The following is a 14,392-nucleotide window of genomic DNA, read 5'->3' on the forward strand; positions in this document are numbered from 1 at the left end:
AACATAAGTCCCTGTCTACCAGCAAGAAGCTAAGAATAAAAATTCCCCCCAAAAGTATTCTGAGCTGCTGTACTTGTTAGTATTAAAACCTGCTTACAATGCATTTATTTTCAGCCTCGAGAAATTAACTTTCAGAATGAGATCACAAAGTGTTTCCAACCCCAGTTAATAGCCTTGCTCTTCAGTTGGGAACAAACATTCAATATATATGAACTAACAGGACCAGGACAAAAGGAAACAGCCAGAATGGTTAACAAATCATTACTGGGCTTTTCTCCCAGAGAATCAAGTCCATTTTCATACATTACTACGATTACTATAATATTACTGTGATTATAGTTACAGTGCAGTGGCCAAATCCTCAAAGGAAAATCTGCACATATCAGCATTTCTCTTGGTGTTAGGCTCATGCCTACTACATTTTGGGTTTTGAGCGCATGAGAAGTCATTTTGGGTACTTCATGCTACGTATTATTTGTCCTTTCCATCAAGATGTGACAGAGTGAAGAAGAAATACACCTCCTCATCTAGAACAACAAACAAAAGGGAAAACTGCAAAAGCGCTGCAGTGGAGCATTCACTTGCTCTGCCTCAAAAAAACTACGCAATAGGCCAGGGCTTGAGTGCAGAAGGCACACGAGGAGACACCGCTATAGAATCCACTCTGCTGGTGGATTATGTTGGCTCTGCTTGATGCAGGATGATGGACGCTCCTTAGTTGTAATACTCTCACCAGCTAAGCACTGTGTGCCCCCTGGCATGTCCCTTAACTCTTGGCTTCATTTTCTTCCCCTGCCAAATGAGATAGATGCTTCTCCTCCAAACAAATATTACAAAGAAGCCCAGCTGCCAGCATGCTGATTGAAGACGTAAGCATTATATAAGAGCTACGTGTGACTAATGCTTGGTGGTTGTACAAGTTATTTCTGTCTTCATTCTGCTTTTTAAGGATGATCTCTTGTTATCAAAAGATGACTACGTACGTGCTAGTGATTTTTCAACATTCACGTATTTACATTCCACCCAAAATAAAGCTTACTGTGAATGGAGAGGAAAAAAAAATCAGCTGAAATAACAGTTCTCTGAAATCTAAATCAACTCCACAACATGTTAGTTACCAGGAACTGAGAAAGCTCTGAATTTAATCAACATTTCCAGGTTCTTGTGTACCCACTGTCATCAAAGCTTTATCTTGCTTATGGGAACTGTGAGTGACATTTTTACTGCTTATAATCCTGGTACAATATAAAAACAATGGTGCACTACTAATGATTTTTCCCACAGATTATGTTCCTCTCAGTTATGCTGCTATTATCATATCTTTCTATAAACCATTGATTTTAAGTGCTTGGTTGTACTGTTGATTATTTCAATTACCCAGGCATCAATTATGTTTCCTTTCTTCACTAAATTGGCTAAGCCTTGAGGAGAAGACAAGCTTATTTTTTAATTCTGTAACTAATGGAATAAGAGCAGTTTTATGTCATTATTAAGAACAATACAGGAATGCTTTGTTCTTTTTAAAGTGACTTGATTCCTAGCCAAAAACACTTTGACAAAAGCCGCTAGTTGATATTTAACCATGTTCGCTATAGAGTAGAATTGCATATTCTTCTGTGATGAGAAATGAAATAACTGCTTAAATCATTGCATGAAAGAATCTTCTAATATTTTCCAAGAAAAGGGAAATTGTCAAATTTTGTCAAAGTGGTGGTCACAATGACTATATATTACATACAATAAAAAATTCACTTCAGTTGTCTGTTACAATTTCAGTGATAATTTCTGTTATTTTCCAGTTATGCTATATTTATCTGATACACAAGAAGCAAGCCTCAATCTGTCAGGAAAGTGCATATGCTTAAAGCGGTAACAAGCATTTCTAGAAAGCCTTCAAAGGTCACACACATACCCAAATCCTATAGCTACAATTTATATTGCTTCAAAATCTTGTTTCCATATTTATAGACAAGTGGGAGAAGGAGGAAGAGGGAGGTGGTATGAGAAACACACTTCAGTGAGTTCAAGCACTGGCAAATTATACATCTGAGAATAAAATGTGCTTTTTCTTTTGCTGTCCTCCTGAGCACTAATGATTATTAAATATAAATATTCCTCCAAAATGTTAAGATGGATTGATGAGTGTGTCTGGGTTTATCTTTATACACATCTATCATATATTCTTGTGTATTAGAGATTATCAGTGGTGCAGCATGGCCAAGGAGGATGCTGATGCTTCATGGATGGGCAGGGGTGAGTGAGGCAGCACAGCTGGTCAAGGGCATCCTTCATGCCACCTAAACTGTGCACATGGGCACAGGGAAATGAAAACTAGAACCCACAGAGCAATACAGAGCTCCACATGATGAAGACATGATGGTCTTGGGCAAACACTGACACCAACTCTAGAGAAGAATGGAGGATGGAACAAATTGGGATTTGGGGGATCAAACAGATAGCAGAAACAAGAAATTTAGCACCTATGACCATAGCACAGGTTATCCCTATGGAGAAAATATGTTCCCCTGCAGGGAGCAGAGCTTCTGTGATTCATTTTTTAAATTTACAAACCATTTGTGATCATCACAGTCCATCCCACTGTGGGGGTGGGGAGAGTGGGAAAGCATGGGGAGAAATCACAAAAATTCCTCTAGAAGACATTTCTTTGGAGTGTTTTGGATCATATTCTGGACATGGAGTAAACTTAAATGAATTCTGAAGCTCTGAAGAAGTTGTGTATACAGAGCATTAACATCTATATCTTAAGGAATTGCCTAGCTACACCAGCTAATATAGCAGACTAACAGAGTTTGCCAGAGCTCACCCATTGCAACTAAAAATGTATTGCTGTCATTTGTCTTTCAAAACTTATCCTTTCCCTTGGCCAGTCCATAAGCTTTTGCTCATTAGTTAAAATATTGCCACTCAGCTTGCATATTTCTTGGCTCTCCTGCTGGAGAGCACAGTTTCAGTAATTAAATGAATGGTTCACCATTCTGCTATCAAGTCACAGGTTGAAGTGGAATTAAATTTTCACAAGGAGTTTTACAACACAATTTAAAACAGAAGGCAGCAGTGAAATAAGATCTAGGTACAGCATTGCTGTGAATAAGATGTTGTTATTTAAGCCCTACAATTTCTTTATAAGGCTTTCACTTACAAAAGCAACCGTGAAAAGGCCCAAAAACATTAGCAGCAACTAAACTTGCACATGACAGAAACCGTGTATCTAGGAGTTGTTCTGATATACAATATAGGGACAATATTGTCCCAATATAGGACAAACACTGTTTAAGTGGGCAGAGAAAGGACAAATGTCTGTTTTTTCCTTAAGAAATTTTCTGCTGAGGGCATGTAAAACAAAGACCACAGGGGAGAAAAAAAGAATAATCTTTCTTGGAACAGAAAACATTTGATTCCTTTCACAGTACTAACAAGTATCTTCAAGTACTAGAGTATGAAGAATGCCTCTGGCACTGAATTCAGAGGAGCCAAGTACGTAGCTTACACAGGTTACCAGTGTGCATCAGCAGTCAGCTCCAAGATGAAATCTGAGTCCTCTAGAAATGTGCCATCCTGATCTCCTCTCCTTGCTGTAAATTATTTAAAGTTGCAACTTCCAGGGCTAATGCACACTTTTAGTGCCCAAGACTGAAGCAGTAACATGGCAAGTCCCAGTTCACTAGATTAGATGCACAGAAACAAAACATGATCACAGGCATCCTTTTACAGCAAGTAAATTTTACATTATCTACAGCCCCACTGTTGCAAACACTACTGTTTAATTTTTCTCTGAGGAGTCATACCCTGTCTTTCCTCCCCTGCTGTTCATCCTTGCTCTCCTGACATGTTTTACATCATTTTAAGGCAGAGATTTATTTTTTCTTAGTCAGGACTGGTGGTTATTTCAACAAGAGGCAGACACACTGCATCAGTTTTGACCAGATAAAATCCTGAGTAAAAAAAATAAAAAAAGAAAGACAAATTTCACAAAGACTGGATCAAGACAGTGTCAAATGTAGCAGGACAGTTGCTGTTGGTTCCAGCCTTGAGCAAGCTCCAAATACTCACTCAGCTCAGAGGTATGGAATTGAAAATGGAAAAGAAAACGTAGAGAACTGGACTGTGAGGATAAGAGAAAAGAGGAATTACAACAGACTGTAGAGAAGGAAGCAAATAGTGCCACAGTCAGACATTGTCTGACACACAGCAGCTCCTATGAACTTTTACACCTGCTGATAGCAATTTCCCTGAACTTTACTGGCACAGTGGAAGCAGATGAACACTGTAATAGGGAAGCAGTAAAACATGAGAATGAGAGTGGATCAAGAAGTCAGGTAGAATGCCAAACTTAGACAAAGAGATGAGATTGGAAGTCAGCAACAGAACTATCCTCACATGGTCTGCTCCTTTGCACCTCTCCATAATAAAGAACATCTACCTGCTTTTGTTGCACTTGCTATATTAGCTTATGTTGATTTATTACATTGCATCAAAAGCAGTATGGCCAGCAAGTGAAGGGAGATAACTTCTCCCCCACTCTCCCATTCTCAAGAGACCTGAAGTGCTGCACCCAGCTCTGGGGCCCTTGACAAATGAAGGATGTGGACCTGTTGGAGCAACTCCAGTGGAGGGCATGACAGTGATCAAAGAGCTGGAGCACTCCTCCTATGAAGATAGAGTTGGGGATGTTCAGCCTGGAGAAGGCAGGAGCTCTGGGGTACCTTAGAATGGCCTTTCAGTACCTAAAGGGACCTAGGAGAGAGCAGTAGAGGGATTTTTACAAGGGCATGGAGTGATAGGACAAGGGGGAATGGTTTTAAACTGAAAGAGGAGAGACTTAGACTAGATATGAGGAAGAAAATTTTACTGAAGGTGATGATACAGGTTGTTAGAGAAGTTGTGGATGCCCCATCACTGGCAGTGTTCAAGATGGGGCTTTGAGCAAGTTGGGGTGGTATAAGGTTCCCCTGCCTGTGGCAGAGGGCTTGGGACTAGATGATCTTCGAGGTCACTTCCAATCCAAATAATTTCTTTTGTGAATTCACTTCCTCCTTGCATACAAGACAGTTAAGATATATATATATACAATTTTTCCTATGTCCACTCCAGACCCTCTTTTTCAGGTAAACTGGATTAAGGACCATGTGTAGAGAAATTTATGTAACTAGAAGAACTGAAGTGTGTGAAAAAATATAGGAAGATCAGTTTCTCTGTTTAAGGCACTGTAAACCTGAAGAACTGGATTTTGTCTCAACCAATTCCAATTGACTTAACCTATACTTTTCAGAGAGGATCAGTCTGCTAGCCAAAACAACATTCTGAGACATGATCCACAAACCTGCTCAGTGCTCACAGCTACAAGCACATATACTGGAAGAGGTACTTCAGACCACAACATTACACAACACAATGTTAAATCATCCCAAAATTCAGGACCTGGGCATCTCAAGTTGCTTTCTTTCCCAGATTGAAGTACTTTTGACTTTATTTTCTGCACCTTGGCTGCCACAGAATGCAGCACAAGCTCTTCCTTTGTAGGTATTACGGATAGGCTAATCCACATTTGTTACTGTACAAATAACCATGACAGAAAACCCCAGAAGTTAATAAGCCTGTATTAACAGCAGGGTTCAAAAAACACACAGCAGGAGGCATGAAGTGCCAGGGTAAACAGTAGAGTAGGCTCATTTGGAAAGCTTTGTCCACCACACACACTGGTGGAGACAGAGCCCCTGGGGATAAAAAAGCCAGCATCTGATAATGTAACTAACGTATATATCTTAATGCACAGGAACATGGGTTGGGGGAATAGCAGTGCTAATCAATAGTCATAAAAGCTTGACTTTGTAACCTGAATAATAGTAGATTTTAACTACCTGGCCTCACAGAAATACATCTTTTAATACATTGAAGAAATACATTGAACAAGCCTTATGTGCTCAGAACACATTCTGATGGTAAAGCAGTTATAAACTATACTATGGTATAAAATATTATTGTAAAGCATATGGTGTTATAACCATGGTTTACACAATCAAATAAAAGAAGCACAGTCTTTTTAGATGACCAAAGTGTATTTTATTCAATTAGATTAACTGAATTTGGAAAAAAAAAAAAAAAAAAAAAAAACTCATCATGGTATTTGCATGAATTCTTATCTGCATTAGCTACTGAAGCAGAAGGAAAACAAAACCATATTTAATATTATTTGTCATCTGGATTAATTCAAAAATAGTTTTATACTGTAACAATGGAAAAAAAAATGGGGGAGGGGAATCAGTTATCAGTTTAATTTCTATAACATGCTTTCTAAATGCCTAAATGGGCATTTCCAGTCATACTCACAGTATGCAGTCATGGCAGCACTTCCATGTCTAATATGCACCAGTGTAAAGGGAGATCAATTGCTGACCCAGTCTAACCCAAATTGCAGAAAATGAAAGCCACTCAGGAGTTCAGACAGTGTTCTAAGTTCACTGAAGAAAAACTAATTTGAGCTCACATACAATGACAAAAAAAAAATCAGAATAATATCTTCATCTCATAAATATACAGTCTTATCCCTAAAAGATCATATAAAATTAGTATGATAGGATTCCAAGTTCTTTCTTTCACAATTTCACATCAAGCATGCCTAAATTCACATGCAGTATTATTTTTCCTATAACTGTCGGTCCTGCAAACTCAGCTATGTGTCAAGTTGGGTTCCTTCTGTCCCACACATCACCAACAGAACTAAAGCTTCTCCCAGCCAAATTGTCTGGTCCCATTAGGTGAGTTTCCAAAGTGTCAGCTGCAAGGAAAGAAAATGTCCTTAGTGGCTACACCTGGACTGCAGGGCTATGGGAGACATGCACCTCTGGACCCTATCTCTGGCCTCCTGAGGGTAAGCAAGAAGACCTCAAAACTTTGCATTGTACACCTTATCTTCAGCACATCTGCTTTATATTTTAAGAACAAACATACATTGTGACATGCAAGCTGCAAACCAGAGATCCCCAAATCTTTCAGTCCCATAAGTGTTCATTCTCGTTCTTCCCCAGTCTCTCACGCTAGAAAGAAAGGAGTCTACTCTCTTCCCCTGGCTATTTATCTCTCCCTTTTCACCTCCTGTTTTGGGACACAGACCTCAGAGTTAATGGGAGATCCCAGGGAACAAAGAGCACCAGAGCAGCTAAAATCAGGCAGTTGTTACAGCAGAGGAGTTCCTAAGATGAGAAGGACTGTCTAGAATGACAGTCTCACGGAAAAACTTTGCAGTTGGCTGGAGTTCAGCAGAGGGAGGGAGCCTGAGGGATGCCCACATTGGAGAACCCTCCCTTGTGGCTAAGGGAGCTCTGGACATTTCCCTTCTGAGGATGGATGGTGCCTCTGTGACACCCTCAGCCCCAGTGTGAGTGTCAACCACAGCAAAACACTTGTAGGAGGTTCAGCATGCCACAGCATGTGACCATATTTACTGTATGAGAATCACGATGGATAAGTGACATTTAGCAGCCACCTTTCCTTCTTTCTCCTCAAAGATAAATTTACAGTTTTCTTTGCCTTATTCCCCCCACCCCCTTCTCCTTCACTGAATGTTCAGAGCCCTGTTGCAGTCAGTGCTGGTGCTCTCCTGTCCAGCTCCTCCAAGAAGGGAGCAGCAGGGTCTGGATTGCTGCAGGGCAGCCTGGGCTGCTCTTTGTGTTACACTAGCCTTTCCAACCTGGCAACATGCTGGGGCAAAAACTACCTTCCCAGGTGCTTATCTTCTTCCCCTGCAGGCCCACAACCACCCCACTATACCGCTGCAGGTTTTCTAAATCAAGCCATTTGTAATTAAAAAATAAAATATTTACAGCAAACACAGATGGTTACTGCCATGTGTTAGTGTTAAACTGAGCTGAATCACACCCAGAGCAGCAGATGAAGGTAAAGATTTCATGGAGACTGGTAATGACTCACAAGTGCCATAATCTTTACTTTTTTTTTGGAGCAGAACCCCACTTTCATTATCTTCTTCCTGACATTTTAAGGGTAGCAAATTAAAAAGGAAGCATAAAGAAAAGTCTTACAGAGAAGTATACAGATGCATAATCTGTAAAGAACTATGTGAAATGTAAGACTGCACGTGAAATGAATCAGTGCCTTTGGAGGTGTGAGGTTTGGTTTAAGCTGCATAAAACCAAAAAAAGAATATTATGAAACTGCTCATTTATTTAATTTCTTTCAAAGACAACAGGCTGTGTATTTTATTGGGAGCAGCCATGGCTGCTATCTGCAATTTGCTTGCTTTAGGGTCTGCCCCAGTAACCAGGGAAGTGAGCTCTGCAGTCCAGGACTTTCCATCAAGGATCTTTCAGGAGAGGGACAGAACTGACAGAGGGAAACAAAAACATCTTACACAACTGTGGCATTTGCCAGAATCCATCTGGCAAAGCCCTCCATGTGTTTCTCCAGGCTCACTGTACCGCAAGTTTCACTTTCACGTTGATGCTCTTGATTCCTGAAGTACAATATATTTCAAATTAATTATTCATGTTTCACTACAAACTACGCTTTCAACTGACTTTTAGTCCTGTTAGCCAACAATGCCTCAGTCAAAGGAGCAGGATTCTGTTTCTTCTTGTGGGAGACTTTATTTGCATTGCTTCCTAAATCTCAACTTGATGACTAATCTGTTGCAACTGAGCAAATCCAGTGAAAATAAAAGAGCCTGCAGAGGTGTCACCGAGAGTTTAATTAAGCTTCCAGATCCTTTATTACCAATAACCTCGTTGCATAACTAAAGGAAAGACCCGCCAGAGTCTGATTCTCCATCTGGTTTGTGAAAGGGGAAATCACACAGAAGTTTTCTTTGTAAATATAGCACATTCAAGAGATGTTAACTCACACACAAAAGTAGAATTCCCAACCCCATTATTACAGAACCACTTTTTCAGAAAAGACTCGTATATTAAAGTCAACATTGCAAAACAAATTGTTTCACAGGACTTATAAAGGAAGATGGCTTTCTCAGGGAAAACTGAAAGCCAGTGCTAATTAGACTCAAAAGCATGATGACAAGCAGAAAGATCATGATTTTCACATCATCAGACATTTCCCAGCATTTCCATTAACTACATTATTTGGTGTGATGAGAAAACTAAAACCTGGAGAATACACGCAGGCTAGCACTATTGATGGAGTGGGAAACAGTGTTTTGAGAATGTCTACTGAGAGTTTCCTCCACGAATATGTGGCATAATTGTTTTGCATTCTTACAATAATTAGACTGCATAAACAATGCTAGCAACAGAGAGGAGATGGTAAACATGCCTGACTTTCATTTGCAGTGAAAGCCAACTACTGCCAGGTAAGATGGACAATGTGCAAGCATTACCAAAACTCCAAATTTATATTAGAATCAATCAAGGCAGTAGCTCCCACTCTTTTCTCATTGTTTCCAGAATCTAGTGAACACTCCAAAAGGAGAGAGCCCATATCCTGAAATTGAGAAAAACACGGAAAACAGTATACTGTTACAAAGAGAAATGTCACATTAACCTCTTCAACTACCACATTTTCAGCTCTGATCCAAGTTGCACTGAAGCTAATTAAAAGATTCACATTAGCTTCAGCGAGATCTGGATCAGATCTGAGGCAGCTAAAATCACCATACTGTTCTGATTCTAATTATATTTACAAGAAAGATTCTAATTTTATTTACAAGAAAATCTATGTAACACTAATTTCCAATGTTGTTAAATGTCAAGGAATCATTAAGTTAAAGGAAATGAGAAAATCAGTAACAAAAACCAACTCAATTCACCCTAGAGCTGTGAGAAGAAGAGAAGGAAGAACCACAAATGTCCCTTATTTTTACAAAACTATAGATGCTTCTGCAGAAAACAAACCAAGGTAGGTAATCTTGGAATGGGGAAATGAATCCCACACAACTTCCCTTAGTCACCACACGCTGTAAGTCCAGCCAGTGCCAAAATCGTGATGCTTTGCGGAACCTGACCAGAAAAAGCAGCAGTGAAAACAGACACAAAGCTTGTAGTGACACTACCAGATAAAGATACATTCAAAAATCAGACTAGCATGTCCAAGGTAATTAATTAACGTGAGTATAAAAAGAAACAAATATAGACGAGGTAACTTAAGCACTGCTCAAATTCAGAGGTTTGAACAGCTGCCACTAACTTGAATTAAACTGAGTTATCTTAGCTTTGCTGACAGTTTAAGTCCAATTAGCCAATTCAGGTTAATAAGCCACAGATGGAGATTTATCAGAAGCTAACTCTCAGCTGGTGTGTCCGAACATTCTACAGAAATGTTCATGGAATTGCTGTTTCAGAAGATCCACACCCATTATACTACAAGAAAGGGACTAACCCAGCAGGATCAGTTTCATCTGGAAAGCTGAAGGGTGGCTTCCTTTGGTATAAAATTCAGTCACCTCTTGAGAAGAGCATGAGTTGCTGTAATAACTGCACTTCTACTACATAAAGCAGCTGTAATATGTTTTGTAAGCTTCATTTCACTTGCTGACTGTTTTGGGAGTCTGCTAAGTTCTCAACATTTCAAAGTGTCAAAACTGCATTCAGATCATATAAAAAAAAAAAAACACAGGAAGCATCAAGAGAAAAAAGGAAGGCTACAGGAAAAGGAAACAAGGAGGTTGGAGACAAACTTCCACATATGCACGTTCTCATGTCCCTATAAAGTCAGTATCAAGAGCATACATAACAAATTATCAGGTTTAAAGAATAAACTCTTAGTTCAATCTAAAAGCTCAGAGGAAGGAGCTAGAAACTTTTTATGCTATTGAAAGGCATTGGGGTTTTTTGTTGGTTTTGGATTTGTTCTTTTTTAAAAAAGGAAGCCTTTTAGTACTTGGTGTAGCAAAGTTTCAGTTCATGGGGTTGTTCCCAAATACTGTGTCTCACAACCTGAAAACTGCTCCATTAGCTCAAATCAGTGGCCCGTCCAGTCCTGCTGACACTGCATACTGAATGTACCCTGAGGAAGGCAGAAAATAATGCTGCACAGGGAAAAGTTATGGAGTAGTTCTCCTATAAACATCTGCTCAGTTATTAAATAGGAGTAAAGTGATAGAACTAGAGAAGCCAGGGGATGCAAGGGCAGAGCCAGCATTCTTCCCGAGCGAGGTCTGGCTACCACATGTCACATCATCTCCATCTGACACAAGAGCCCTCCCCTCGCTTTGAGCCCCTGCCTGTAACCCGTGTACCTCCAGCCGTTGTGATTTCCCAGCTGAGGGAAGATTCATCAGCCTCAAGTGTGTTTTAACACACAGTTGTGCAGTGCTTTAAAACCCTTACAGCGCATTCTATTTACTTCGTTTTGCAGCGCCTCAGCGTGCTCTGAGCAGCCCGCAAGCATTCGCTCCGAGCGAAGAACTCTCATGCTGACTATTAAGAGCGCAAGTTACTTCAAATCTTCAATTTTTATGGCAGCACAGATGACACCGTGCGCTCCTTTCTGAGCGGCAAACGCTGACTTCACACTCAGGCTGCCAAGCTTGCCCGGCTCTCTCAGGCTCCGAAAGGGGCACAGCCGGCGTGACCCGCACCCAGCAGCGGGGACTGGCTCTCGGTGCTGCAGCAGCCCCCGTTCTGCTTCCCAAAGCAACCCAGCGAACCCACTGCACTAGTCTCCTCTACAACACAAAAGTGTGGGGGCGAAGGGGCTCCTCTTCAACCCAAAATACAGGCAATTAAAGGAGCACGGTGAAAAAATAACACCCCAACGCCGGTCCTTCGGGGACCTCTCTCCCCTCCCAAAGCCCTCGCCTCAGCCCCATGGCCGAGAGTCAGTCTCCAGCCCCCATTTCCAGCCCAAACGCCCCCGAAAGCTTCCCCCGCTCCCCGCGGACACGCAAGGACCTGGGCAGGAACTTTCGCCGCCGCCGCCGCCCCACGTCCCCCTCAGCCGGGGCGCGGCGTCGCCAGCTCTCCCCCTCCTCCCGGAGCGAGCCCCCGAGCTCGGACCTGCGGGACCAGGGTGCTGCTGGGGCGGCTGCCCGCGGGCAAGGGGCCGGGGTAAGGAAGGGACACTCACCCTGGCAGTGGCAGCAGGAGCCCGGCGCGGGGTGGAGCGGGGGCGGCGCGGCGGCCGGCATGGTGCGGGGGCTCGGCTCCGGCCAGGGGCTGCCCTCACGGCACGGCACCTCACGGTCCCTCCGCGCCGCCTCCCGCCTGCCGGCGCAGTCAGGGAGCGGGAGGGAGGGGACCCGGCGGGGAGGCGGCGCCGCGCACCGGCCACACCGGCGGTCACACCGCCGCACCCTCCCCGGCCCGCCCGCCCTCCCCGGGGCTGCCCCGCCGGCGGCGCCGCCTCAGAGCCCGCCCGCCCCCGCGCCTCTGCCCGCCCGGCTCCCGCCTCTCCCCAGCGCCCTGCTCGGCCCCGGCCGCCCGCATGTCCTCGTGTGCCCCCCAGACGGGTGTTTGTTCGAGCCCGGGGGGCTCCGTGCGTCCCCGCGGGTGTCCCCAGCTGGCAGGATGTGGGACGCTGCTCCCAGCAGTGAGTGAAAACGCTTTTATTGTCTCCCTGTAGATGCCAAATAGATCATTCACAGAATCACAGAAAATGCTGAGTTGGAAGGGACCCTCAAGGATCCTGGAGGCCGGCTCCAGGCCCTGCACAGCACCGTTCCCCACGTGCCTGAGAACATTGTACAAGCACTTCTTGAGTTCCGTCAGGCTGGTGCTGTGACCACTGCCCTGGGGAGCCTCTTCCAGTGCCCAACCACCCTCTGGGGGAAGAACCTTTTCCTGATACCCAACCTAAACTTCCCCTGACACAACTTCAGTTTCACTTGTATTAAAAAAGACAAGCGCCAAGCTATGTAAATAAAGTAAATAAAAATAATGCTGGATGCATGAACAACTGGTTGACCAACATCAACATAAAATATGAGAAGAGCATTTATTTCATCCAGGCTGCCCATGGGATGCTGCCTACATGGCTACACACCTGAAAAATAAGCGAGTGAAGTGACGAGCCACAAAGCTGATTTAAGGGTTATATAAATGGAGATTGGTCCCCATACCACGCTACAAAAGGAGATGCAACTTGATAACTGCACATACTACAAACTAAAAGATCCTTCACCTTTGCAGTTGAAATGTATAAGAAAGTCAATGTCTGGAAGCTGAAGGTGGGTAAATTCAAGTAAGAAATGTTATTGTTGGGAGTGAATAATCACTGGCACAAATTGTGGAGGGAAGCTGTATTTTATTATTTGGAAATCTCCTAATAATACAATATGTCTCCTGTAATATAATATGTAAATACTGTATGAATATCTGATAAGTACAGTATCCCACCAAAGAAGTTGGATTTACATGCAGAAATTTTGTGGCCAGAGATATCCAGTAGGTCAGACAATAAGATGTCTTACATCATTCTGGCATCAGACTATGAACAGGACAAAGCAGAACATGCTAAACATTTATTTTATACTCCAATTTTTGTCATTTACTGAAAATATTGTCAAGCTGCCCTGTTTAATAGCTTGTCTTCTATGATTTTTCTTCCAGGGTATTTAACCATTTTTGGAGCAACAGAGTCTAACGCAAACACCTTTGTAAAAGTAGATCTTGAACAGTATTTTCCCTGAAATGTATTTCACTGTGCTTATGAAAAAAATGGGTATAAAAAGCTCAAATATCTTTACTCATTCTTTGACACTGAGAATTAGCATTTGGCTAGGCTATGTGGTGAGTGAAACTAGGTAAAATAAAAGTATAGACAAAAGCTGTCTTATAAACAAGTCAAAACTCAGGTTGTCAAAACCCTGCAACACATTATAATACCAAAAAGATAGCATAATTTCACCATCTTTTGAAATTTTCATGTTTGCTTAAAATCTCAGAAACTTTCAAATTCCATGTTTCTTTTTTTTTTTCTTTTTGCTTTACTCCTATATCTAGAGCTTGTTGCTTTGCTCCAATCCTGCAGTCATAATTATCTGTTTGCCCTGGGTATCAAAGTTAGTTTCAAACAACATACCTTCAGGATTAGAACTGCCTGAAGGAGCTCAACTAAGGCGCTGTTTTTCAGTCATTTTCACATGTGCAGTTTGTGTTGTATAATGGGTCACCTCTTCTGACACACCCGTGCCCATGTGAGATCTTGGCTTCAGTAAACACAATGGCAGGTCTCTTCTGCTATTCCCCATCTCTCACCCAGTCCTTTAAACAATGTTACAACTCATTTCTGCAATTGTTGGCATCTCAATTATTAATCCTGTCTTAAGAAATCAGGGACTGTGTTCAGTTCCTGTCTGTGGCACTCTTCCACCAGGTTTTTTCCACTTTTCTGTGTTTGACCTTTCCAATGTGAAATGTCAATAACAACATCAATTAAAGGGATTTGCTGTTGATAGATGCAAAATCCT

At 42.2% G+C, this 14,392-nt stretch overlaps 1 protein-coding gene across 1 annotated transcript in view; it reads right to left on the bottom strand.

Moving 5' to 3' along the window:
- Window positions 1–12,204, bottom strand: part of DCLK3 (doublecortin like kinase 3) — a 30,328-nt gene extending 18,124 nt beyond the window's left edge. The window contains exon 1 of the mRNA XM_086846972.1: window positions 12,052–12,204. Within this exon, the coding sequence (XP_086703098.1) occupies window positions 12,052–12,112 (61 nt within the window). The 5' untranslated portion in view covers window positions 12,113–12,204. The remainder of the gene's footprint in view (window positions 1–12,051) is intronic.
- Window positions 12,205–14,392: the final 2,188 nt, after the last annotated feature.

Source organism: Cyanistes caeruleus, chromosome 1, assembly GCF_971803275.1.
Source record: "Cyanistes caeruleus chromosome 1, bCyaCae1.hap1.1, whole genome shotgun sequence".
NCBI classification, from domain to species: domain Eukaryota; kingdom Metazoa; phylum Chordata; class Aves; order Passeriformes; family Paridae; genus Cyanistes; species Cyanistes caeruleus.